Source organism: Protomyctophum parallelum, assembly GCF_964188405.1.
Source record: "Protomyctophum parallelum genome assembly, chromosome: 13".
NCBI classification, from domain to species: domain Eukaryota; kingdom Metazoa; phylum Chordata; class Actinopteri; order Myctophiformes; family Myctophidae; genus Protomyctophum; species Protomyctophum parallelum.
Genome location: NC_139708.1, coordinates 45,532,827 through 45,558,984, shown reverse-complemented (window position 1 = coordinate 45,558,984; position 26,158 = coordinate 45,532,827). Strand labels below are relative to the sequence as shown.

The following is a 26,158-nucleotide window of genomic DNA, read 5'->3' as shown; positions in this document are numbered from 1 at the left end:
GTGATGTCACATGCTCTCTCACCTGGGGTGTGGCCAACCGACACACAGGAAATGCACGATTACATAGTTTATTATTATTATTATTATTATTATTATTATTATTATTATTATTATTATTATTATTATTACTATTATTATTACTATTATTATTATTAGACAGTGCACTATAATTTTGTACGTTTTTACTTTTAGGTATCACAGCAGTATAAGTTCATTAAAGTCGCAAAAGTGTTTATTTTTATTTTATTTTTTGTTTATTGATTTATAGTGTATGCTTCATTTGTCAATTCCAACACTTTATAGCCGCGTGTCATGTCTTAAACTATGACATTTCTAGGTCACAAGAGAGCATTTTGATGAATTGAACAATGTGGACCCTGTTGTAAACAAGTGTAATGCTTAATTGGGTCGTCCACTCACAGTTAACAGTCTTTGTATTGAGTTTGTGCTTAAAATGTACTGTAATTCTGCAAACTGTTAATAAATATTTCAATCAATCAAAAGAGAGCAAAAAGCCATAAATAAACATAACGGTCTCCTATGTGGCTCTCTTTACAATTAAATCCCCGACGTCACATTTCGGCGACACACACACACACACACACACACACATCTTTGTCAGTGAGCAAAATGGCGTCTTACTGTCTGACTGTCACTAGGCTGCGGGTAAGAAATTAATATTTCATACGGTTACATCGTTTAAAGGCATATTTATGTTGAACGCACGCGTTGAGGTCGAAACTGTGTTCGACGTCCTGATACTCCCATCGTCAACGGAGTCACGACGGTGCGTAAACACTGAGAAGAGCTAACCCAGCTGCGTCGCTTTCCGCTAGGTCACAGTGTCCCCGGTTGACTCTTGGATGCAGTACGCAGGCAGCGGCCAGCCAAGAACCAACAATAACAATGTCGATTTAGACCACCCAAGTTGACCTTGAGCAGGGGTGGGCAACTTTGAGATGGAGAGGGCCACTATATTTCCACACTCACTCCAAAGGGCCAAAAATAGCCGATCTACAAGCTCAAAACGCGTCTCACTGCCACGCGTTTTGAGCTTGTAGATCAGCTATTTTTGCTATATTTGAATTTAAATCCTGAATAATTTTTTTGACATTTAATTGGAATCCTGAAAAATAACCATTTTTATTTAATTTCAAATGCATTGTTAGTTATGTTAACTTGACAAACTAAATCCAATTACATTGGACACAAAAAAGACCAGGTCATGTTTGTATGTTTGGAATTGAAACAGCTGAAATCAATACTGTATCAGTATTCTGATATTAACATGTGGGGGCCGCATTAAGTGAAGGTGGAGGCCGCATGTGGCCCCCGGGCCGACAGTTGCCACGCCCTGACCTAGAGAATGATTGGAAGTTGTCGGAATTGTCCAGTAGATTACAAGGTTACTGAATTTCTACACATTGCGCACTAGCTCTGGTCTGCAACGGCATTAGAGCTATGGACCAGAGCTAGCCCTGAAACATGACTGTCATGATAATCATGAGCGTCATGTGAACCAATAATGAGAACCATTCTTTATTCGTTTATTTGCTCGGGACAGTGTATATTGATGAACATTACATTACAAATGCAGTGTAAATAATAAATATACCAGATTTAGCAAGACTTGCTAATTTCCATCTGCAGTCCCCAGACATCAAACAATACAAACAGGACTGACATTCAGGACATATAGCATACAAATACCTAGTACATTTCAAACGTAATAAGACTAGTAGGAATAAGAAATAAGAAAAGATTAAACTATTAGATAAAACTATTATTAGGGTAGGTTTATTCTAATAATCACTTTAACACAGCATACAAAAGAAATACACCTAAAATAATCATGAATGGTTTCAGCTTTGGTTTTCAAGCAACCATTTTTTCAGATTGATCATTGCCAATCCCAATCCATGGGATATTTTGGACTATAGTGACGTGCGAATCTTGTTATAACGATCTCGAATCTTCTCCCAATAGATTTTGTGGTCATATGCTTTGATGAGGCCAACATCCACCTTTTATGGATCAAATTTGGCAGGGGATTTGGTGATTTTGATCTGGCATCGTTATTTTTGTTTTCATGTGTGTTTGTATTCTATGCATGCATGCAGTAATAGATGATGAAACATATTAAAATGGCATATTATTGATTTTAGCCTTTAATGCAACATTGTTCTCATGTTTTACAGAGTTAGCCTCCTACTTAGTCAACCTCTTCTATCTTTATTTTTTCAGAAGGAATGTGAGACACAATCACACAAACCATGCTGCTGATTGGTTGACTAAAGTCCTATTCTGTATTCATAGTCTAGTTTTGGGTGAAGAGGTGACCTCTGTAAAAAGTATGTTGCAGTTTTCGGTGGTCACCTCTTCACCCAAAACTGGACTATGAATTGGCCTTAACTATAACAGTATACTTCATACATAAGTAAAGTGACATTCCATTATGCTTTTGTAGCCTGTAAAGTAGGCTATCCCTCTAATTTCTCGCCATAGTGCGACTGGTGTGGCTTGAACCTATAAGTGTTATTTGCAGTAGACGTAAAGCCTAGCCATCTTAACGTTTATGATAATCACCTGTGGCCATGGCACAATGATTTGGATTGCTGTTTGACTGCAACTTGTTATGGCCCTTATTTACTTCTCTTTGCAGAAGTTTAATGCCATATATAGAAACTCTACCAGCTCAGTGGCCTTGTGGTTAGAGTGTCCGCTCTGAGACTGGGAGGTCGGGGTTCAATCCCCGGCCGGGTCATACCAAAGACTGTAAAAATGGGACCCAGTGCCTCCCTGCTTGACACTCAGCATCAAGGGTTGGATTGGGGGTAACATCACCACAACATATGCCTGGAGACTAGAGCAAGGTTTTACGCTTTACTCTAGTATGAGAGACATTACAGTTTTGTCAAAAAGTATCAGTGTAATGTTAATTTAATGTTTGCTAGCTAAAGGACGATCACAAACATCATCGACTGTAAACAATGAACGATGAGGGGAGTCATGTTGTCACCCATTGGTTTCTAGTTCTACAGACATGTTTTGAAGCCACTATTTCTGCAAATTCAAATTCATCATCTTGGAATTTTCCGGTCCCGAATGGAACCAGAAACAATGGTTTAAATGGTGAATTTATATAGCGCTTTTATACAAAGCGCTTTACATAGATTTGTGCATTACATTCACCCATTCAGTCAATGCTTTTAGCTGGAAGTGCAGTGAGGGTGGGTCTTGTTGTCGATTAAATAATCTTGCATGATGAAGGAATGACAAAGTTCTTCAGGGTGAAGTATTGAGAATTTATTAAGACGATTCAGCAGAGAAACAACATACAGACAGAGAGTGAGGAACAGGCCTCCTTGCCTGTTCCAGCAGCCCCTCCGGGTCACACTGAATGTCCATATACGGATCCGCGCTAAACATAAGGGCGACACACAAATAAGTATACCTTTGCTGACAGCGTGGAGGAGTCAAGTAAGCTGTTAAGATTGACAGCTGCATGAATTAGACTGAGAACATTGGTGAGCAAAGAGACGTAATGGAAGGAAGATAAATACACAATAATGCATATATCTGGCACTGTAGTTGGCATTCTAAAATTAATAGTCTTCACTCAGTAGAACCAGTAGAAGCCAAAGCGCTAGAGGCATACCCTACCTTATCATCAATGTACGCATATCATGATAATGGAAAGAAAACTTTAAACTAGTTACTGAAAGCATAACGTTTTTAAGATGGTGTTTAATAAGGTATAATCCAGTCCGCTCAAATGTCCATTGTGTTTAACCCATTCTGACCGGGCACCCATTTTGGTGTCAGCATCATGTTATGCTTTAGCTATTGAAAAATAGCAGATCTACAAGCTCATATCGCGCCACCGAGTGGCGCGATACGAGCTTGTAGGTCTGCTATTTTTGAAAAATCGAAGACACTTTTAGAATCTGATCTCAGGTCAGAATGGGTTAATGAAACTGTCAGGATGTAATAGACATTTTTAGAATCTGATCTCAGGTCAGAATGGGTTAATGGCATGAAAAGTCTTCTGCAACCTGCAGACACCCTCTAGGGCAGCAGGCCATTAATGAGAACTGCAGCGTTTTGCCGCCTGGGTTCATCCTGCAATCTGCTCAATAGATAATGAGGTCTTTTGTGCAAAGTTGACATTTTGGAGTTTTGGAGTTCATTCCACAAAGTTGGGCCATTGACGGAAAAAGCTGTCCTGCCCAACTCTGTCCGGGCCTGAGGAACCTTGAGCCTTAAGAAATCACTAGAGCGGGTCTGATAGGTGCTATTGTTCAGTTCCTACTTCATCATTCTTCATCATTCATCATCATCATCATCATCACAGTTTGTTACCTTCTTCCGGCAGCATTGAGTGCTCTGATGGAGGCAGGGACAAAGAAGTATTTGTACCTGTGTTTTGTGGTCCTAGGGACACACAAGTGAAGGTCGGATGGCAGCAGCATATACTCCGAACTGAGTGGGTGTTGGGTGGGCACTATTGGAGCGGATGGACAGGGCTTTTTTGAACAGCTGTGTCTATCATAAAAGAAATCAAGGTTTTTAGAAGCAGTTTAGACTATTCTCCCAAGGGATTTTTTTATCCTCGATAACGAGGTTACCGTACCAACAGATACAGGAGAAAGAAATGACGGAATGTATGTAGGCAAGGCACTATAGAACAGTTTCATCAGGCCTTTGTCAACATTAAACCTAGCCAGTAAAGCCAGTAAAGGCGTTGCTGGCCCTTTTTTGCACAGCATGTCACTTGTCGTCAGTGTTTGCATGCAAAGTTATTGTCAAGTTATTGTCGATAATTGTAAATTAAAGTTGATTTATTTTCATCATACCAACTTGAAGGCTTATTGTGTCGTATCCCCCAAACTCAAGACATGAAGTCTTTGTTTGTCTTTGAATTGACGGGCGGCGGTGGCTCAGGGGTAGAGTGCCTGGATGGTAACCGCAAGGTTGCCAGTTCGAACCCGGGCTGCCCCCAGAGTTAGTGTCGAAGTGTCCTTGAGCAAGACACTGAACCCCTAATTGCTCCTGATGTGCTGGTTGGAGCCTTGCATGGTTTCCGCTGCCATCTGTGTGTGAATGGGTGAATGTAATGCACGATCTATGTAAAGCCCCTTGGATAAAGGCGCTATATAAATGCACCATTTATCCATTTAATTGTCTTTTCAAACCTCTTTCTTGTTGCAGCTCGTCCTCGGCACCGGGGTCAGACGCCTTCATGTCTCGGCAGCGTTCAGCGCCAAGGCCAAGGTGGCCATGAGTCGCTTTGAGCCCGCCTCATACATCAACTATGAGACGCTGCACCAGAACATCAACATAGTGCGCAAGAGGTCAGGACACGCACGCACACACGCACCAGTGCTGTTTTTGGCAGCAAATTTCTATTTTCGTTTTAGTCACATTTTAGTCACCCGGTGTTAAGTCTGCTTTAGTCCACTAAATATAAGATTTTTGTCGACTAAATCTACAGGTGATTTAGTCGACTAAAATGTATCTGGGCGGGCCTTGATGACTGATTTTACACTTGCAGAAAATAGCCTATTTTCAGCATGCAACCAAGTGTACAATGACTTATACTGGATCTCTTGTCCACTAGTCCCTTCCTAACATTTTAGTCTAGTTTCTGTTGACGAAATTGTCAATACATTTAGCTTAGTTTTAGTCGAAATAGCTCAGTTTCCATTTAGTTTTCGTCAGTGAAAAAAGGTAGTTGACAAAAAATGTTCGTCTTAGTTTTAGTCAACAAAAACAACACTGGCGCGCGCTCGCACACACACACACACACACACACACACTTCTAGTCTTTACTTTTATGTTTACGTCTATTCTTGTAACTGGTGTCTGTTACTCTCTCATAGTAAATCCATTGACACTGTTGATATCTCAGCGCCAACAGGGCTTCACTAGACTAATTATAGATGACCACCAGACATGCCCCTCTCCCTTATGTAATCACTGGCTATATTCCAGGAACAGGAGCAAGTAGTATTTTGGATAAATGTAGTTAATAATAATAATTTTAAATATGATAGGTATCCGGAGAACTCGCCAGTTTACCAACTCGCCGCGAGTTAGTGCATTTTAGTTTTACTTCACCTTCAGAGAGAGAGAGAGAGAGAGAGAGAGAGATGAAGTTGTTTAGAGTTGACACTAGAGAAAGTAGGAATGCTAAAAGTTTAAACACCAAAGTAATGAAACGATGTAATTCATTAGTAAACAATTCCTGAAATGGTAGACCTACTTATCATTGGTATTCACATACTCACCTTTTTATCATCATCTAGCTGACCATTTAATTTCACAAAATAATTTGATCACTTTGTAAATGAACCATAACATCTGTGGGTTTGACATAAACTACACTGATGAAGACAGCATGTTAGCATAACGATGAAGACACTGATGAAGAATTGGCGAGTTCTTCGGTATCCGAGAGAGAGACAGGAAATGGTGAGAGAGACGGGACACATTGGGGTCGGGAGTGGAACTCGCAACACGCTGTCAGGTGGCATTAACCCATTCTGACCGGGCACCCATTTTGGTGTCAGCATCATGTTATGCTTTAGCTATTTAAAAATAGCAGATCTACAAGCTCATATCGCGCCACCGAGTGGCGCGATACGAGCTTGTAGGTCTGCTATTTTTGAAAAATCAAAGAGCGACTGACATTTTTAGAATCTGATCTCAGGTCAGAATGGGTTCATCAGACCAGTGTGTGTCCGGCGGAAACTTCGTATGAATCTGATCTCGGGTCAGAATGGGTTAACAGCCATAATAATAATGATGATAATAATAATAATGTATACGATGTCAATGTATGTAGAGCTTTTCTCCTCCCCATGTAAAAAGTCTTAGGGAAAAAAACCACTTTGCTACTACTACTAATACACATTATCTCTGTAGTCATGTGATCAAGAATCACATGACTTTTCATATTCTATTAAATATAAATTAGCATTAGCTTTTTTTTGTTGCAGTTTTTATCAGCCCCCACGCACTGGAAAGCCAGTCCTGACCACCAACGCAAACACATCTACTACCTTGCAGTGTTGTTTTTGGCAGGAAATTTCTATTTTAGTTTAGTCATAGTCTTTGGACTGAAACTTCATTTAGTTTTAGTCACATTTTAGTCACCTGGAATGTCTTAGTGTTAGTCTAGTTCTAGTCGACTAAATGTCATAAGATTTTAGTCGACTAAATCTACAGTTGATCTGGTCGACTAAAATGTATTTTGGCGGGTCTTGAATCTTGACGCCGTCGTAATGAGTGTTTTTACACTTGCTGAAAATAGCTGATCTACAAGCTCCCAACGCGTCGCAACCAAGTGTAACATGACTTATACTGGATCTCTTGTCCACCAGTCCCTTCCTAACATTTTAGTCTAGTTTTTATTTGTCGACGAAATTGTCAGTATATTTAGTCTTAGTTTTAGTCATCATAGCTTAGTTTTCATTTAGTCTCCATTTAGTTTTCGTCGGTGAAAATAGGTAGTCGACGAACATCTTTCGTCTTAGTTTTAGTCGACGAAAACAACACTGACGCGAACACATCTACAACCTTGTCATAAACCTCCCCTCCTCCTCCTCCTCCACCACCACCAGGCTCAACAGACCCCTCACGCTGTCGGAGAAGATCGTGTACGGCCACCTGGACGACCCGGCGGGGCAGGAGATCGAGCGCGGCCGCACGTACCTGCGCCTGCGCCCGGACCGCGTGGCCATGCAGGACGCCACGGCGCAGATGGCCATGCTGCAGTTCATCAGCAGCGGCCTGCCCACGGTGGCCGTGCCCTCCACCATCCACTGTGACCACCTGATCGAGGCCCAGACGGGAGGCGCCCAGGACCTGCAGCGGGCCAAGGTACTGTACCCCATCCGCTTCCCATTCTGACCTGAGATCAGATTCATACGAGGTTTCCACTTGACACACACTGGTCTGATTAACCCATTCTGACCTGAGATCAGATTTAAAAAAATGTCAAGTCGTTCTTCGATTTTTCAAAAATAGCAGACCTACAAGCTCATAGCGCGACGCTCGGTGGCGCGCTATGAGCTTGTAGATCTGCTATTTTTCAATAGCTAAAGCATAACATAATGCTAACACCAAAATGGGTTCCCGTTCAGAATGGGTTAAATATATTTTTTATCCCACGATTTTGTAACCCATTTTTCACCCCTGTGTCAATCATCTAATGTGATCCTGGGCTCTACACACCCTCCGCCAACCTAGTCCCCATATATGGGGGACATGGGGAGAGCAACGGACTTGAACTCATGCTTCCTTCATGCCTGAGTGTCCAAGTTGCTTCTTTTACACCTGACAGGGGGGAAGTTTCCCTGGTTGGACGTAGCGCGTGGAAGAAACACGTTATTCCAACCAGTTCCTTTCCCCTCCATCAGGCGCCCCGGCTGGCCAGGGGGAGGCTTGTGATTTGTTAACCCATTCTGACCTGAGATCAGATTCTATAAATGTCTTCTATACATCCTGACAGTTTTCTGAAGAAGCTATGTTTCTATGTCAGTCGTTCTTCGATTTTCCAAAACATAGCAGACCTACAAGCTCGTAGCGCGCCACTCGGTGGCGCGCTATGAGCTTGTGGATCTGCTATTTTTCAATAGCTAAAGCACCACATAATAATCACAAGTCAATATTATCCCATTTAGACCTGAGGACGATTCTAAAAAAAAAAGTCTTCTAAATCAGTTTTCTGAAAAACCTATGTTTCTATGTCAGTGGACCCTATTATGTAATTGGACAACGACCCCCATCTGAAAATATGTTGTTCCAGGGACCCTCCCAGAAGCAAAGATTTGAGTTAAAAACTTTCGCTGTGAAAGAATACAATATAATAGCAGATCTACAAGCTTGTAGATCTGCTCTTTTCCAATAGCTAAAGTATGATTGACATGATGCTTAAAACACCAAAGGGGTTAAATGCCATGGTTTGCTTGTATTATTCTTGTACTTCATATAGTTTTGATTGGGCCCTGATTGGACTGATATGATGTGATTATGCTTCTTGATTTTCACTGCTATGATTTGATCCAAAACATGGAAGATTCAGTCCATTTTATTAATAAGTCCCACGTTTATTCTCATTTATTCTTAATACGAAAAGGATGACTTTTACACGAAAACACCGTGTCCTCAAATGAAGCCCTATAAACTGCTCCCTGTTTCTTCTCACCCAGGAAGTGAACGAGGAGGTCTACAACTTCCTCGCAACTGCTGGAGCCAAATACGGTGTTGGTTTCTGGAAGCCAGGCTCTGGTATCATCCATCAGGTACAACGCTGTGAATTAAAATGTGACTACAAGGGACTGGGGCTGTTTGCAAAACAAATGGACTCCTAGTTACGGGTCCATTTGGTTCCATTTGTAAACTCTCAGAGTTACACACCCATACGGGGCCGGGCCATTTGGAACCCACTCAAGAACACGACCCGCGGGAGTGTTTCCAGTGAGCCACCAACACACACAATAGCAGCACCCTGACTCTGTTTGACCAGAATAGAGCGTTGCAGTCCCGCCCCCTCGAGAGACCCGGAAAATAAATCCCCGTTTAATCTTCCTCATAGACTTTTCAGAAAGTATTTATTTAAAGACGTTTACGCCGCGGACAAAGCCAACTCTTGTCGTGACAAATCATGACAATAAACACAATATTTTGGGCCAAACAAAGAATTAAAAAGTAGAAAGAAAACGGCAGGTTACAACACTTTTTTTTGTTGTTTTTCTTCTTTGTAATTATTTGTTTGGTCCAAAATATTGTGTTTGTTGTCATGATTTGTCACGACTCGAGTTGGCTTCATACGACGCTTAAAAGGTCTTTAAATAAATATGTTTTGAAATGTCTATGGGAAAAATGCATTGGGAACTATTTCCTGGGCCTGACGTCGTCATGAAAGGGGGCGGGACTGCGACGCTCTATAGCAGCACCCTGACTTTGTTTGACCAGAATGGAACAGGGCCTTCATTAGTATCATTGGTAACAGCTGTGAAGGAAGGAAGGAAGTAGGGAAGGGGCCCAAGTTCTTTCCAAAATGTCGTGTGTGCATATAATTATTGCCCTTTTGGATGAATGGTAGATCTTTGGTTTCCCATGTACAATTGAAGATCTCCATGTTCCTAAAGAAGGGCTAAAAAGCCAGAGGAGTTCTTGTTCTCCATAGCAGGATGCTTTCCTGAGTGTCACATAACGGCCGGCTGTGGCTCAGGAGGTAGAGCAGGTCGTCCAATGATCCCTGGGTCGGCGGTTCGAATCCCGGCTCCTCCTGTCCACAATCTTTCTCTTTGGGCAAGACACTGAACCCCACCCTGCCTCCAATGAGTCGGTCGGTGTGAGCTCGCCACCGTCGGTGTGTGAATGTGGGAAGTGAGGACGCTGGCGTCGACTGTTCACCGCTTCACCTCCCAATGTATGAATGAATGAACCTTCACCTCCCAATGTATGAATGAATGAACCTTCACCTCCCAATGTATGAATGAATGAACCTTCACCTCCCAATGTATGAACCGTTGTAAAGTGCTTTGAGCACTTGGAAAAGCGCTATAAAAATGCAATTCATTATAAAATGCAATTCGTTATAACATAACCTTCCCTTTCCCCACTCAACTCACCATAAATCAGACCAAAACGCAAAATGCTTTTAGACTATTAAGGGGGATCACAGATGTAATCAAATCCATTTCTAATAGTAATCTACAGTTACAGTAACACACCTTACAGGATTGTAAGGTGACCCGAGATCAGATTCTAAAAATGTCTTCTGAATCCTGACAGTTTTCTGAAAAAGTCAATCATTCTTTGATTTTTCAAAAATAGCAGACCTACAAGCTCGTAGCGCGCCACTCGGTGGCGCGCTACGAGCTTGTAGGTCTGCTATTTTTCAATAGCTAAAGCATAACGTAATGCTAACACCAAAAGGTGTTCCCGCCTAAAATGGGTTTTAACTAAGACAAAGCCTGTTTCTTCATTGTCCAGATAATCCTGGAGAACTATGCCTATCCAGGAGTGATGCTGATTGGCACAGACTCCCACACGCCCAACGGCGGCGGGCTGGGGTCCATCTGTATCGGAGTGGGCGGAGCCGACGCTGTGGACGTCATGGCGGGAATCCCGTGGGAGCTCAAATGTCCTAATGTGAGTTCTCTCATTTTGCTCTTTTTTTTATGGACTTACTATTTATTAAATTCCATTGAGTTTCTTTATTTTAGGCTTTCATATTTAAGCAATAGCTTAGCAATAGCCTAGCCACCGAGTTTGCTAGCGCTCTGGGAGAACAGAGCAGCTGAATTCTTTGTTTTGATTAGGTGGTGAACGGTGCTGGTTTAACCCACGGCTATAGAAGGCTGTTTCAACCAATCAGATTGCTTCCTCGAAACGACCTGTGGTAGAATTCTCCTTCTACAGCACCGCCAGCCAAGCGTGGGAGGCCCTGACCACCTCTCTCAAAAAATGCAGATCACTTTTACCCTCACTGTACATACACATACAGTTTTATTTTTCCTGTGATGATATTGAATTTGTGTTGTTATTCTTCATGTCATGTCTATGAATTGATTTCATAGGGCCTAAATGGAAACAAGAGGGCCTAAATGGAAACAAGAACAAGTGTTTGACTGTACTCTGTTGCTGTTTTTTACATTTCTGCCTAATCAACTTTTCAATCAATTTATCAAAACCTTTATAATTCTTTATCCAAGGCGCTTTTACAATGATTGTGTATTGCATTCACCCATTTCACACACACACATTCATGAAGGAAACCGTGCAAGGCACCAACCTGCTCATCAGAAGCAATCAGGGATGGGTTCGGCGTCTTTCTCAAGGACACTTCGACACTCACTCTGGGGGAGCCGGGCATCGAACTGGGAACCTTCCGCTTTCCCCAGAGGCCAGAGCCACTGCCGCTCCTTTGTTTTATTTCCCCCCCCCCCCATTATTAAAGGTCCACTTCACCACTTTTCAACCTATCTTCATATAATAGGTCCTCACTAATAATCATGAAATTTTCAATTACATTTTTTTCCACTCGGTCTGTGTCTCATAGGAGGGCTGTGGGCAGTTCAGAAACCGTCTTCCATCATCAATGGGGAATACAAGCTAATAAAAACAGCAGGCTTTCTAATCCTGAACAATTGCAATGCGAAAATGGAAGCCATCGTTCTCACGATAATGAAAATCTAAATATTTTTGTACAAAAAATCTTGTTTAAAACAAAATCTGCCTAATGATGATGTCACTGGAAGACGGTTTCTGAACTGTCCACAGCCCTCCTATGATACACAGACTGAGTAGAAAGAAATCGTGCCATTTTTTTCATGATTTAGTGAGGACCCATTATATGAAGATAGGTTGAAAAGTGGTGAAGTGGTCCTTTAACATTTTGAAACGTCTTTTCCATTTCTCTAACGGTGTTGGCTCTCTCTCTCTCTCTCTCCAGGTGATCGGGGTGAAGCTGACGGGCAGCCTGTCTGGCTGGACGTCTCCCAAGGATGTCATCCTGAAGGTGGCCGGAATCCTGACCGTGAAGGGAGGAACCGGCGCCATCGTAGAGTACTACGGGCCTGGAGTCGACTCCATCTCCTGCACCGGTGAGACAAAGGAAACCCAGTGGGTTTAGAAAGGCATGCTTTGTAAATGGAAGAGAATGGATTTCCTTTTTAACCCATTCTGACCTGAGATCAGATTATAAAAATGTCTTCTACATCCTGACAGTTTTCTGAAAAAGCTATGTTTCTATGTCAGTCGTTCTTTGATAAAAATACAAAAATCACACCTGTGTGAACTGAGTGGTGCAGCTCCCCCCCCCCACCTCTCTCTCTCTCTCTCTCTCTCTCTCTCATTAGCAGGCAACATTGCAGAACTATCTCTCTCTCTGTTTCTGGCGCCCCCTACTGGTACCCTATAGTCATATACTGGGGCTCATGACCACATGGTACATACATACATGACCACATGGTACATACATACATGACCACAAGGATACATACATACATGACAACATGGGTACATAGGTGTACAAGGACATTGCTGGTTGTAGGAGGGGTTGCACCACTCAAAAATAGCAGACCTACAAGCTTGTAGCGCGCCACTCGGTGGCGCGCTATGAGCTTGTAGATCTGCTATTTTTCAATAGCTAAAGCATATACTACCGGTAATACTTATATACCGAGATCTCATTTAATACTAATACTTATATACCGAGATCTCATTTAATACTTATATATACCGATATCTCATTTGGCTGACCAGTTGAAACACTCTAACCCCACTTTATTTTTATTCAAAGATTTACTGCACTCTCATGCAACACCCATTCTATTGTGTTCTTTAAATATGTGATGCATCAATGATTAAATGCACATTTTGGGTCATTCTCGCCCTGATGAAGATCAGTTAATGGTCGAAACAAGCCTTTTTTTTATTCAATAAAGGCTTTCCTCCTCTTTTCAACTTTGGAAAGTACCATGAAAGATGCCCGAACCCAACCCCACCCCGCCCACCCAGCCCACGGTCTGTTTTTAATTGAATTAATACCTTGAATCATTGTGATACCAATAACGGAGACACTCTGAAATGACGGCGCCAGTAAACACATGGATTATATTTATGTCATGCTCTTTTATTGTGGAGATGTTTATGTACGAAGTACACACACAGAAGACCATGTAAGAGAACACGCGTCGTCCCACCATAGATATGCACCGTATGTAATCGCACATTGTGTACCCTCACCACCATCTGGCTGATTACTAAGCGTAAGCCACTTGGTGTAGTTCACATCGGAGCCATCAGTCCACATCCATCCACCCTCGAGGGAGAGGTCATGCAGTCCAATCCAGGTGGGTTTATGTGGTGGGTCATAGTGCTGGATCAGCGTACGGACAAAGGTGTTCTCCTCCTCGCTGTGGATGGACGCCAGCTGGGCATCTTGAGACTGGCAGTTCTTCTCTGCGTCGTTCCAGGTCAGCTCTGTGGGTACGTAAGTGAAGCAGCGACCGTTGAAGCTGAACCAGAACATGGGACAGCTCCCACGCTCCAGCTTCAGCTCAGCAGAGGGACTGGCGTGCACAGGGCCTACGCACGCATGCACACGCACACGCACACACACACAGGGAGAGAGAGAAATAAAGGTGCCAAATGAGAGTGATGCCATAGAAGAACTATTTATGGTTCCAGAAATAAAACAGTTAAGAGAATAAAGGTATTTAAAGCAAGGGTCAAACTGGGGTCCTTAAAACCATATTATGGAAGCACATGAAAAACAATACAATAACAATTATATTACAATTCTATTACCTAGCGCGATGAGGCCCAGGAGGCACAGGAGTTGAGGACTCAGCAGCATGTCAGCCTGAGAGGTGGTCTCTGTGTCCGTGGATATTGGGGGGTCGGGGGCTTCTAGAAGGGTGTGTGTGCGCGTGGAGATCGGGTCAGGGTCTCCTTGAAGGGTGGTGTGTTGCTGACTGTCTGGGTCTGACTTTTTATGTGCTCCAAACGAGGGTGTTTTCACCGCTGGCACCATTTCATTGGTCGTGACACATTAGCAGCTGTGTAGTTCACACACAGTCAGTGCCATGATGTCAGGAGAAAACCTCATACAGTATGTTCAAAACTGTTGCTTTTCACCATTAAGTTTCTAATTCAGCAAAAATAGCAGATCTGCAATGCGACGCGGTTTGAGCTTATATATCTGCTTTTCTTTTGCTACTCGTGTGGCCGATGTAGTATGATTTGTGTGTTCATTTATGGGAAAATTATGAAATATAATTATGGAGATATGAGGATTCTGACCAACATACATACTAATACTTATATACCGATATCTCATTTAATACTAATACTTATATACTGATATCTCATTTAATACTAATACTTATATATACTGATATCTCATTTAATACTAATACTTATATACTGATATCTCATTTAATACTAATACTTATATACTGATATCTCATTTAATACTAATACTTATATATACTGATATCTCAGTATATATAACTTTGAAAGTACCATGAAAGATGCCCGAACCCAACCCCGCCCCACCCACCCAGCCCACGGTCTGTTGTCTGACCCCCCCCTCCCACCCACCCTACGGTCTGTTGTCTGACCCCCCCTCCCACCCACCCTACGGTCTGTTGTCTGTCCCCCCCACCCCCACCCCACCCACCCAGCCCACGGTGTCTGATACATAGTATAATATAATGTACAAATACATTTCATGTTGCTTTTAATTGAATTGATACCTTGAATCATTGTGATACCAATAACGGAGACACTCTGAAATGACGGCACCAGTAAACACATGGATTATATTTATTTCATGCTCTTTTATTGTGGAGACTCGGTACACGTCAGTGAGAGTTGAATCACACATTCCACTCAACAAGATGTTTCTGTACGAAGTACACACACAGAAGGATATTTGTAAGCACATGGCTGGTCCAACCATAGATGTGCACCGTATGTAATCACACATTGTTCACCCGTACCACCATCTGGATCACCACTACGCCACTTGATGTAGTTCACATCGGAGCCATCAGTCCACATCCATCCACCCTCGAAGAAGAAGTCATGCAGTCCAATCCAGGCGGGTTGATGCGTTGGATCATTGTGCTGGATCAGCGTACGGACAAAGGTGTTCTCCTCCTCGCTGTGGATGGACGCCAGCTGGGCATCTTGAGACTGGCAGTTCTTCTCTGCGTCGTTCCAGGTCACCAATGTAGGTGCGTAAGTGAAGCAGCGACCGTTGAAGCTCCACCAGAACATGGGACAGTTCCCACGCTCCAACTTCAGCTCAGCAGAGGGACTGGCGTGCACAGGGCCTACGCACGCACGCACGCGCGCACACACAGACACACACACACAGACACACACACACACACACACACACACACACAGGGAGAGAGAGAGAAATAAAGGTGCCAAATGAGAGTGATGCCATACATAGAAGAACTATTTATGGTTCCAGAAATAAAACAGTTGAGAATAAAAAATATTTAAAGCAAGGGTCAAACTGGGGTCCTTAAAACCATATTATGGAAGCACATGAAACCATACAATAACAATTATATTACCTAGCGCGATGAGGCCCAGGAGGCACAGGAGTTGAGGACTCAGCAGCATGTCAGCCTGAGAGGTGGTCTCTGTGTCCGTGGAGATCGAGTCGGGGTCTCCTTGAAGGGTGGTGTGTTGCTGACTGTCTGGGTCTGACTTTTTATGTGCGCCAAACGAGGGTGTTTTCACCGCTGGCATCATTCGATTGGTCGTGACACATTAGCAGCTGTATAAGTTCACACACAGTCGGTGCCATGATGTCAGGAGAAAACCTCATATGTCCAAAACTGTTGCTTTTCACCATTACGTTTCTAATTCAGCAAAAATAGCAGATCTGCAATGCGACGCGGTTTGAGCTTATATATCTGCTTTTCTTTTGCTACTTGTGTGGCCGATGTAGTATGATTGTGTGTTCATTTATGGGAAAATTATGAAAAATAATGATGGAGATATGAGGATTCTGACCAACAGCAACGGGCAGAATCCTCGTTTGACCCACCTTTACACACACACACACACACACACACACACACACACACACACACACACACACACACACACACACACACACACACACACACACACACACACACAGGAGAGAGAGGTAGGGGGTTGATATGATGCAATACATTCTTCAACTGGAGTTTACTGTATTCAAACATAATGCTAACACCAAAAGGGGTCCCCGCCTAAAATGGGTTAAAGTGAGCCAGTGACTGAAGCCCTGGCTTTCATCTAAAAAAAAGTTGGAAATGCTTTTATTTGTATTTCTCTCTTGTCTTATTATAAACCAGTTGGTAGATTTATTGTGTAGTGATTGTGTGTATTGACTGATTTGACTTTGAGCAACACATTATGTTTTTTTTTTTTCTTCTTTTGTGTTCCAGGTATGGCCACTATCTGTAACATGGGAGCGGAGATATGTTTTTTTTTCTTCTTTTGTCTTCCAGGTATGGCCACTATCTGTAACATGGGAGCAGAGATATGTCTGTGTATTAAATTATGTCTTTTGTCTTCCAGGTATTGCCACTATCTGTAACATGGGAGCAGAGATATGTCTGTGTCTGTGTATTAAATTATGTCTTTTGTCTTCCAGGTATGGCCACTATCTGTAACATGGGAGCAGAGATATGTCTGTGTATTAAATTATGTCTTTTGTCTTCCAGGTATGGCCACCATCTGTAACATGTTTTTCTTTTGTGTTCCAGGTATGGCCACCATCTGTAACATGTTTTTCTTTTGTCTTCCAGGCATGGCCACCATCTGTAACATGTTTTTCTTTTGTCTTCCAGGCATGGCCACCATCTGTAACATGTTTTTCTTTTGTCTTCCAGGTATGGCCACCATCTGTAACATGTTTTTCTTTTGTCTTCCAGGCATGGCCACCATCTGTAACATGTTTTTCTTTTGTCTTCCAGGCATGGCCACCATCTGTAACATGTTTTTCTTTTGTCTTCCAGGTATGGCCACCATCTGTAACATGTTTTTCTTTTGTCTTCCAGGCATGGCCACCATCTGTAACATGTTTTTCTTTTGTCTTCCAGGCATGGCCACCATCTGTAACATGTTTTTCTTTTGTCTTCCAGGCATGGCCACCATCTGTAACATGGGAGCAGAGATCGGAGCTACCACCTCTGTGTTCCCCTACAACCATCGCATGAGGACCTACCTGGAGAAGACTGGCCGTGGAGGTCAGTCATAATAATAATAATAATAATACAATTGTATTTGTATAGCACCTTTCATGACATGAAATGCAGCTCAATACAATGGAGAAAAATTGAAAAGAAAAGCAAGGCATAAACATAAAAAAAAACAAGCAGTAATGCAATACAGTGAGGACATGAATAACAAAAAATAAAAGATCAATTAAAAGCAAGGGTGTAGAAGAGGGTCTTGAGCTGTGCTTTAAAAATGTCCACAGAGGCTGCCTGACGAAGGTACAGTGGGAGCTTGTTCCAAGCCGATGGCCCGTAGAAGCAGAAAGCCGTATTTTTTTGTTGCCATTTCTTTAGGCAAAGAGAGCAGGCCAGCAGTGGAAGACCTTAGGGGGCGGTTTGGGACATATTTAGGCAGGCAGTCATGTAGGTAGGAAGGTGCGAGACCATTGAGAGCTTTATAAACAAGTAAAATTATTTTAAAATCAATCCTAAAAACAACAAGCATTGTTAACAAATAGAACATTGTAGTTTGTACCAAAACGCAGGTTAGGGTTTGGGGGGGTTTGAACATTTTGCTCAAAACAGGCTGGTGGTTAAAGGACCACTTTCACCACTTTTCAACCTATCTGCATTATAATGGGTCCTCACTAATAATCGTGATAAAATGGCACACCTTTTTTCTACTCTGTCTGTGTCACATAGGAGGGCTGTGGGCAGTTTACAAACCCGTCCACCAGTGACATCATCAATGGGGGAATCCAAGCTAATAGAAACGGCAGGCTTTCTAGTCCTGAAAAGTTGCAATGCGAAAAAGGAAGCCATCGTTCTCACGATAATAAAAATCTAAACATTTTTGTAAAAAAACATCTTGTTTAAAAAGAATCTGCCTAACGATGATATCACTGGTGGACGGGTTTTCCGAACTGCCCACAGCCCTCCTATGAGACACAGACTGAGTAGAAAAGAATGGTGGTATTTTTATCATGATTATTAGTGAGGACCTATTATAATGAAGATGGGTTGAAAAGTGGTGAAGTGGTCCTTTAACCCATTTTGGGAGGGAACCTCTTTTTGGTGTTGGCATTATGTCATGCTTTAGCTATTGGAAAAATAGCAGATCTACAAGCTCATAGCGCGCCACCGAGTGGCGCGCTATGAACTTGTAGGTCTGCTATTTTTGAAAAATCGAAGAACGACTGACATAGAAACATAGCTTTTTTAGACATTTTTTTTAATCTGATCTCAGGTCAGAATGGGTTAAAGCCAAAATCTAATTCCATTCTGTTTGTGTCCCTGTCCTCTCAGAGATTGCAGAGCTGGCTGATCAGTTCCAGGATGATTTGAACCCTGATGAGGGCTGTGAATACGACCAGGTGGTCGAGATAAACCTGGACGAGGTGAGACCATGTCCTACAGAAACTTGCTTTCTTTTCAGTGAAATTACTAATGGGACCAGGAGAGACATTGTGTGTTATTTCCAAACTCCTATATAGTCTTATACAGGGGTTTTTATACTTTATAACTCTATTTTAACACAATCAGTGCCGGAAGTGCTTCAAAATAGGAGCTCTGGGGTGGCCGGGGTTGTCTCAGCGCTTTTACTCTGAAAGCCATGACCCGGAAACGATCTAAAAAAAGTTGACTTTACATTGCTAGCTTACATTGCGATCATTTTAATTTATACGATATATGATCCAAAAAGCGTTCATATTTTGCGGGAGAAACGGATTAGGAGCAGAAATGAAGCGCCAGCATATCGATCCGTTCATCACCACGGAGAGCGCCCTGGATTAGGAGAGACGAGTCATTCTTTCCGCCGCGCTAACAGCTAAGTCAACGGCAAGCTAATAATTGCCCAGAGCGTAGCATACGGCAGCCGAAAGGCGAACGGGCCAAAAAAGAAATAGGAAAAATTCTTAATATTCTTATCTCGCCCCGTATCATTGAGGATGCGCTAGGACGTCCTCAGACGTTCTTTGTACAGCTCGGTTCGAATCCCTAAGACATTCCCATACGTCGGATGTACAGATTTAGTTAATGTGTGGTTAGGATTGCTCTGGCATGCTTTATATGGCCAGTTCACACTCCTATGTGCACACCTTCCCCGGGTTTCTTCGGATCCAGAAGAGAGCAGTTTGCCGGCCACTGCTACAGAGCCGACGATGAGGTTATATCTTCCCTTCTTCTCTGGAGTCCTGCCTCAAAGCGGACCAGAGGTAGAAAACTGTCGTTCCCTCTGATGTCATCGCTATAGGGGACACATGCTTCAGTAGGCAGGAACTGGGGGTGGCAATGAAGGACCGGGAAGTCTGGTGTAGCATTGTGGAATCCGTGATCTCGACCGCGGATGATGTGGAAAACGTCATAGTTTTTCCATGTATTTCAGTCGGCCTCATCCGTTGCTGAAGATTGTTGCTTAACAATGCAGTAAAATAGTTGAGATTTGTCCAATGTGTGTCACGTGGCATTGCAGCATAGCCGAATGGGTAGACAAATAGCAGACCTACAAGCTCGTAGCGCGCCACCGAGTGGCGCGCTACGAGCTTGTAGATCTGCTATTTTTCAATAGCTAAAGCACGACATGATGCTAACACCAAAAGGGGTTTCCAACCCAGAATGGGTTAAGCATTTTGGTTATGCTTTAGCTATTGAAAAATACAAGTTGAGCTACAAGTTGAGCTTGTAGGTCTGCTATTTTTGAAGAATCGTAAAAAATGTAGTGCAAATCTTTGAATATATATTCTTTCAGAGCCAAAGTTTTTAACTCAAATCTTTGCTTCTGAGGAGGTCCCTGGAACTACATATTTTCAGATGGGGGTCGGCGGCCAATTACATATAATCTCGGGGGTCCTTGACATGGAAATGTTTGAGAACGACTGACATAGAAACTGCCAGGATTTAGAAGACATTTGTAGAATCGTTGTCCGGTCTAAATGGGTTAATATAATCCAGTAACGGACTGGTGACTGTGGTAGCCAGCCACTCAAATAATAGAATCAAAAGGCAACAGTTGATTGAAGTTGCTCAGCGACAACACAGAACAGGGAAAGCAAAAACAATGCAGACTTGTGTGTGTAACTGCACCCCAGGGTGCAGTTTGAGATGTTCATCTGGGTTAGGTATGTGTGTAACTGTACCCCAGGGTGCAGTTTGAGATGTTCCTCTGGGTTAGGTATGTGTGTAACTGTACCCCAGGGTGCAGTTTGAGATGTTCCTCTGGGTTAGGTCTATGGCGTGTGAGGAAGGCATGGATGGCATGTGGTTTAGTCAAAGGAACATTTGAACGCCTTGACTTCAAATGAAAGCCAATCACCTTTTTTGAAGGATTTTGTGTTTTAGTAGCCGTTAACAAACATCTTAGATGTCAATTATTGGTCACATCTAACTAGACTACATGGTCTTTTGCTCCTCTTCCTCGGACAGCTCAAGCCCCACATCAACGGGCCCTTCACCCCCGACCTCTGCCACCCCGTGTCTGAGATCGGAGCCACGGCTAAGAAGAACGGCTGGCCTCTGGAGGTGAAAGTTGGTCAGTATCTAATGACATAGATATTGTTACCATATTTAGTTACCGCCTGGTATATCTGTAATGCTTTGTCCTGCGAAATTGGATATTATCTTCTCTTGTTTTCGATAAGATGTCTTTTATTGACCACTAGATGACCATGCCATGATATACGGCAGCTGTTGTCCATTGCATGGACATTTTGTTCACAGAGAATGCTAGCTAAATAGAATATAGTTACGGTCTGAGGTAATCGATAAAATAGCATTACGAATGTCCAGAAACATACTCTTTCTGGTTCCCCTTTGGTGCATTTTCCACCAGCTTTGCTGTTGACCATACATTAGTAATAATAATAATAATTAGTATTATTATACATTAGTAGAGGTTCAAGCCTGAAGGGATGAGAGACCCTATTGTTTTTGTGCAGGTTTTGTCTCCTTCTTTTTAAACATCTGTTTATTATGATTACAAGCATTTCAAGAATGTTTAATCAGTAAGTTACAGATTTGAAAAAAATAGCAGAAACATACAAACAAACAAAACAAGAGACTTACACTAAAAAGAGACAAAACATAACCATCAAAGAAAAAGACAAAAACGGACTGAAAAAAAATAATAACTGACATGGCTGATGACTATACCGTGCTCCGGACAGAAACAACATCACAATCAATTCTAGAAAACATTTCTGATATGTAAAAAAAAAAACATATGTATACATGTGTACCCACATAGACAATATAAACATACATACAGTATACACATAAACATTCATAGGGTTTTGTCTCCTCCTACTGCGGTTTTGCATATATTTGCATGAGCTGGTAAACAGTAGTGACATGAATGGCTGCAACTGTGCATTACTTTCACAACAAACTCTGACCTCAATCGGTCACAATTAAAGGTCAAAATGTTGATCTTTGATACAGTCATAAATGACCAATTGGCCTTCCAATACATGACCTTGAATGAACTTCTAAACTTCTAAATCATCTCAAAGCCTGTGGGATATGTCTGATATTTCAGGCTCCTCCTGTCTACATGTGGAAGTGTCCTTGGGCAAGACACTGTACCCCACATTGCTCCTGATGTGCTGGTTGGTACCTTGCATGGCTTCTGCCGCAATCGGTGTATGAATGTGTGTGTGTGAATGGGTGAATGCCTTGGATAAAGGCGCTATATAAATGCACCATTTACCATTTATTTGTATTCAAACAACTAATAGGGGGTGGTAGAATTACAAGTAATGAGCGTGGCATAAGACAAATTGCACTATAAATAAAAAATGTTTTTGTCCAATCTTAACAAAACTCACATAACGCTGTCATGTGTGTAATTTTGTTTTATTTTTAACCCATTCTGACCGGGCACCCATTTTGGTGTCAGCATCATGTTATGCTTTAGCTATTTAAAAATAGCAGATCTACAAGCTCATATCGCGCCACCGAGTGGCGCGATACGAGCTTGTAGGTCTGCTATTTTTGAAAAATCGAAGAGCGACTGACATTTTTAGAATCTGATCTCAGGTCAGAATGGGTTCATCAGACCAGTGTGTGTCCGGCGGAAACCTCGTATGAATCTGATCTCAGGTCAGAATGGGTTAAATCGCACAATAGGAGACAGCATTCAGTTCCTTACACATGCATGGGCCTTCATGGCGCATATTTGGCCAATAACCATTCAGTTTGTCCAGACATCCTCAAACTTGCTAGATGTTTTTAACCCATTCTGACCTGAGATCAGATTCATACGAGGTTTCCGCCGGACACACACTGGTCTGATGAACCCATTCTGACCTGAGATCAGATTCTAAAAATGTCAGTCGTATTTCGATTTTTCAAAAAATAGCAGACCTACAAGCTCGTATCGCGCCACTCGGTGGCGCGATATGAGCTTGTAGATCTGCTATTTTTAAATATCTAAAGCATAACATGATGCTGACACCAAAATGGGTGCCCGTCAGAATGGGTTAATGAAGCTGTTTGACTTGAAACATGTTTCCAAGTTCCTCTCCTCCTCCTGCCATGTTTCCAACATGCTTTTGAAATTGAACAGATGGCCCTTTTTAAATCAAATAAATAAAAATAAATGGGAGATAGTGGGCATAGTGCAAAAGTAAAAATGGGTGTCATCCAGCACATATTTGGCTGTAAACGGACCATCGTCTGTAATCATAAAACCTGTTAAAACCCTTCAAATGTCTAGACTCTAGACATTTGAAGGGTTTTAATAACAGGTTTTATGGGTCTAGAGACTCTAGGCCCTGCTGGCAGATTTAAACTTCCAACAGTCCGTGTTGGCTTAGATTTGGCTGTAAATTAATGAGTGTAATTCATTGTAATGAAACCTGTTGAAATGTTCAAATGTCTCCATAGAGCCCTCGCAGCTTTCAACTTTTAACAGTCTTGTGTTGGCTTCAACCCTGGCTTGAATTGCCTCTTATATAATTATTTCCTATTGCTCTCGTTGTTACGTAGGTTCTTCACTATTATCCTAGTTTACTAGTCCGTACTGCTCTCATTTTTCAAAGTGTATATAATCATATCATCATTGTAACATCCTCCGGAGGCTAATCTTTTTTTAGCTTTGATAACTTTAACATTTTCAAACAGGTTGGGGTCATATAAGTAATGAATGATCTTAGGGTGTCTGCTGACAAGAAACATGTATCCGTTCTCTTACTTCTAGATCTAACGGCTGCATTTGACACGATTGACCATTCAATTTTAATACAGCGTCTGGAGCACTGGATAGGCCTGTCTGGTACGGCCCTGTCCTGGTTTTCCTCCTACCTATCAAACAGAAGTTACTTTGTCAATCTAGCCGAGTTTGACTCAGACAAACATGACATCAGTTCTGGTATTCCACAGGGCTCGATTCTTGGCCCTCTGCTTTTCTCCTTGTACATACTGCCATTGGGCGAACTCATTACCAATCACGGAGTCAATTTTCATTTCTATGCTGATGATACCCAACTATATCCTTCTGTGGCTCCAGATGATCCCTGTGCTTTAGACCCGCTGTTGACCTGCCTGTCTAGCATCAAATGTTGGATGAGTGAGAACTTTCTCAAGCTAAATGAGGATAAGACAGAAGTTCTCATAATCGGTTCTAGTGAGCAGAAAGAATCAATAAGCAGACTGGGCAACCTAACTGTAGAAACTAACAGTACAGTAAAGAACCTGGGGGTTATTATTGATTCTGAATTGAACTTTAATTCACACATTAATCATGTCACCAAGATTGCCTTTTTTCACCTTAGAAATATTGCACGAATCAGAGCCTATTTGTCCTAAAACGCTAATCCACGCCTTTGTTTTTTCTCGGCTTGATTACTGCAATGCACTTTTTTCAGGACTGCCTAAGAAAACAACTGACAGATTACAACTTGTCCAAAATGCAGCAGCCAGAGTTTTAACTAGAACTAAGATGAGAGAACATATTACTCCAGTTTTGGCATCACTGCACTGGCTTCCGGTTGTTTTTAGGATTGATTTTAAAATTATTTTACTTGTCTATAAAGCTCTCAATGGTCTCGCACCTTCCTACCTACATGACTGCCTGCCTAAATATGTCCCAAACCGCCCCCTAAGGTCTTCCACCGCCGGCCTGCTCGCTTTGCCCAAAGAAATGGCAACTAAAAAATACGGGGAAGCAGCTTTTTGCTTCTACGGGCCGTCGGCATGGAACAAGCTCCCACTGTACCTTCGTCAGGCAGCCTCTGTAGACATTTTTAAAGCTCAGCTCAAGACCCACTTCTACAACATTGCCTTTAATTGATCTTGTATTTTTTATTTTTCATGTCCTCACTGTACTGCATTACTGCTTGTTTTTTAATGTCGTTGCCTTGCTTTTCTTTTATTCTCCATTGTTCTGTAAAGCACTTTGAGCTGCATTTCATGTCATGAAAGGTGCTATACAAATAAAGTTTTATTATTATTATTATATACAAGACCCTACCTACCATGGTCCGTCTGTGCCCGCCCCCCCTAAGTTAATTCATTAAACGAAAGCCCGATAGGCGAAGTGCCGCACCGGAAAACAACATTCGGCCAAAATGTCCTCTCAGTGCAGGGCTGTGTAAAATGGAATGGACTTCCTCTGCATATACTGTAAGGGAATGTGCTACATTTCCCTCTTTTAAATACAATCTGAAAAAATGGTTGCTTGAAAAGCAAAGCTGCAACCATTCATGATTATTTTAGGTGTATTTCTTTTGTATGCTGTGTTAGATAAAACTATTATTAGGGTAGGTTTACTCTAATAATCTCTAATAGTTTAATCTTTTCTTATTTCTTATTCCTACTAGTCTTATTACGTTTGAAATGTACTAGGTATTTGTATGCTATATGTCCTGTATGTCAGTCCTGTTTGTATTGTTTGATGTTTGATGTCTGGGGACTGCAGATGGAAATTAGCAAGTCTTGCTAAATCTGGTATATTTACACTGCATTGTTAATGTAATGTTCATCAATATACACTGTCCCGACCAAATAAATAAATATAATGTGTCTTCTGTAGGTCTAATCGGCAGCTGCACCAACTCCAGCTACGAGGACATGGGCAGGGCAGCCTCTCTGGCCAAGCAGGCTCTGGACCACGGTCTGAAATGCAAGGCCCAGTTCACGGTGACCCCGGGGTCGGAGCAGATCCGCGCCACCATCGAGAGAGACGGCTATGTGAGTCTGACGAGCTGTTATCCCTGAACTCCTAGAGAGCGTCGCAGTCGAGAGACCTGGAAAAGAATCCCCGGTCATTTTCCTCATAGACTTTTTAAAAAGTATTTATTTAACCCATTTAGACCCGGGTTAAAAACATTCACTTTGAAATAATATATATTCAAAGATTTGCGCCACATTTTTACGATTTTTTCAAAAAATAGCAGACCTACAAGCTC

At 42.1% G+C, this 26,158-nt stretch overlaps 2 protein-coding genes and 1 long non-coding RNA gene across 3 annotated transcripts in view; 1 reads left to right on the top strand and 2 right to left on the bottom strand.

Annotated features, from left to right (window-relative positions):
- The first annotated feature begins 609 nt into the window (after positions 1 to 609).
- LOC310869887 (aconitate hydratase, mitochondrial-like) overlaps positions 610 to 26,158 on the top strand; it is a 35,923-nt gene continuing 10,374 nt past the window's right edge. The window contains exons 1-10 of the mRNA XM_083780859.1: positions 610 to 666; positions 5,212 to 5,354; positions 7,626 to 7,884; positions 9,216 to 9,308; positions 11,008 to 11,166; positions 12,470 to 12,620; positions 17,679 to 17,783; positions 19,059 to 19,150; positions 21,177 to 21,282; positions 25,783 to 25,940. Of these exons, the coding sequence (XP_083636985.1) occupies positions 631 to 666; positions 5,212 to 5,354; positions 7,626 to 7,884; positions 9,216 to 9,308; positions 11,008 to 11,166; positions 12,470 to 12,620; positions 17,679 to 17,783; positions 19,059 to 19,150; positions 21,177 to 21,282; positions 25,783 to 25,940 (1,302 nt within the window). The 5' untranslated portion in view covers positions 610 to 630. The remainder of the gene's footprint in view (positions 667 to 5,211; positions 5,355 to 7,625; positions 7,885 to 9,215; positions 9,309 to 11,007; positions 11,167 to 12,469; positions 12,621 to 17,678; positions 17,784 to 19,058; positions 19,151 to 21,176; positions 21,283 to 25,782; positions 25,941 to 26,158) is intronic.
- LOC310869576 (echinoidin-like) lies at positions 13,401 to 14,554 on the bottom strand (the record flags this gene model as incomplete). The annotated part of the gene is made up of 3 exons (XM_083780388.1): positions 13,401 to 13,411; positions 13,759 to 14,106; positions 14,329 to 14,554. The coding sequence occupies 3 exons, from the start codon at positions 14,552 to 14,554 to the stop codon at positions 13,401 to 13,403; spliced, it is 585 nt and encodes a 194-aa protein (XP_083636514.1).
- On the bottom strand, positions 15,346 to 16,229 carry LOC310869197. Its single transcript, XR_014570138.1, has 2 exons — positions 16,113 to 16,229; positions 15,346 to 15,860 (listed from the first exon to the last, which is right to left on the bottom strand). It is a non-coding gene; the product is annotated as an uncharacterized lncRNA (long non-coding RNA).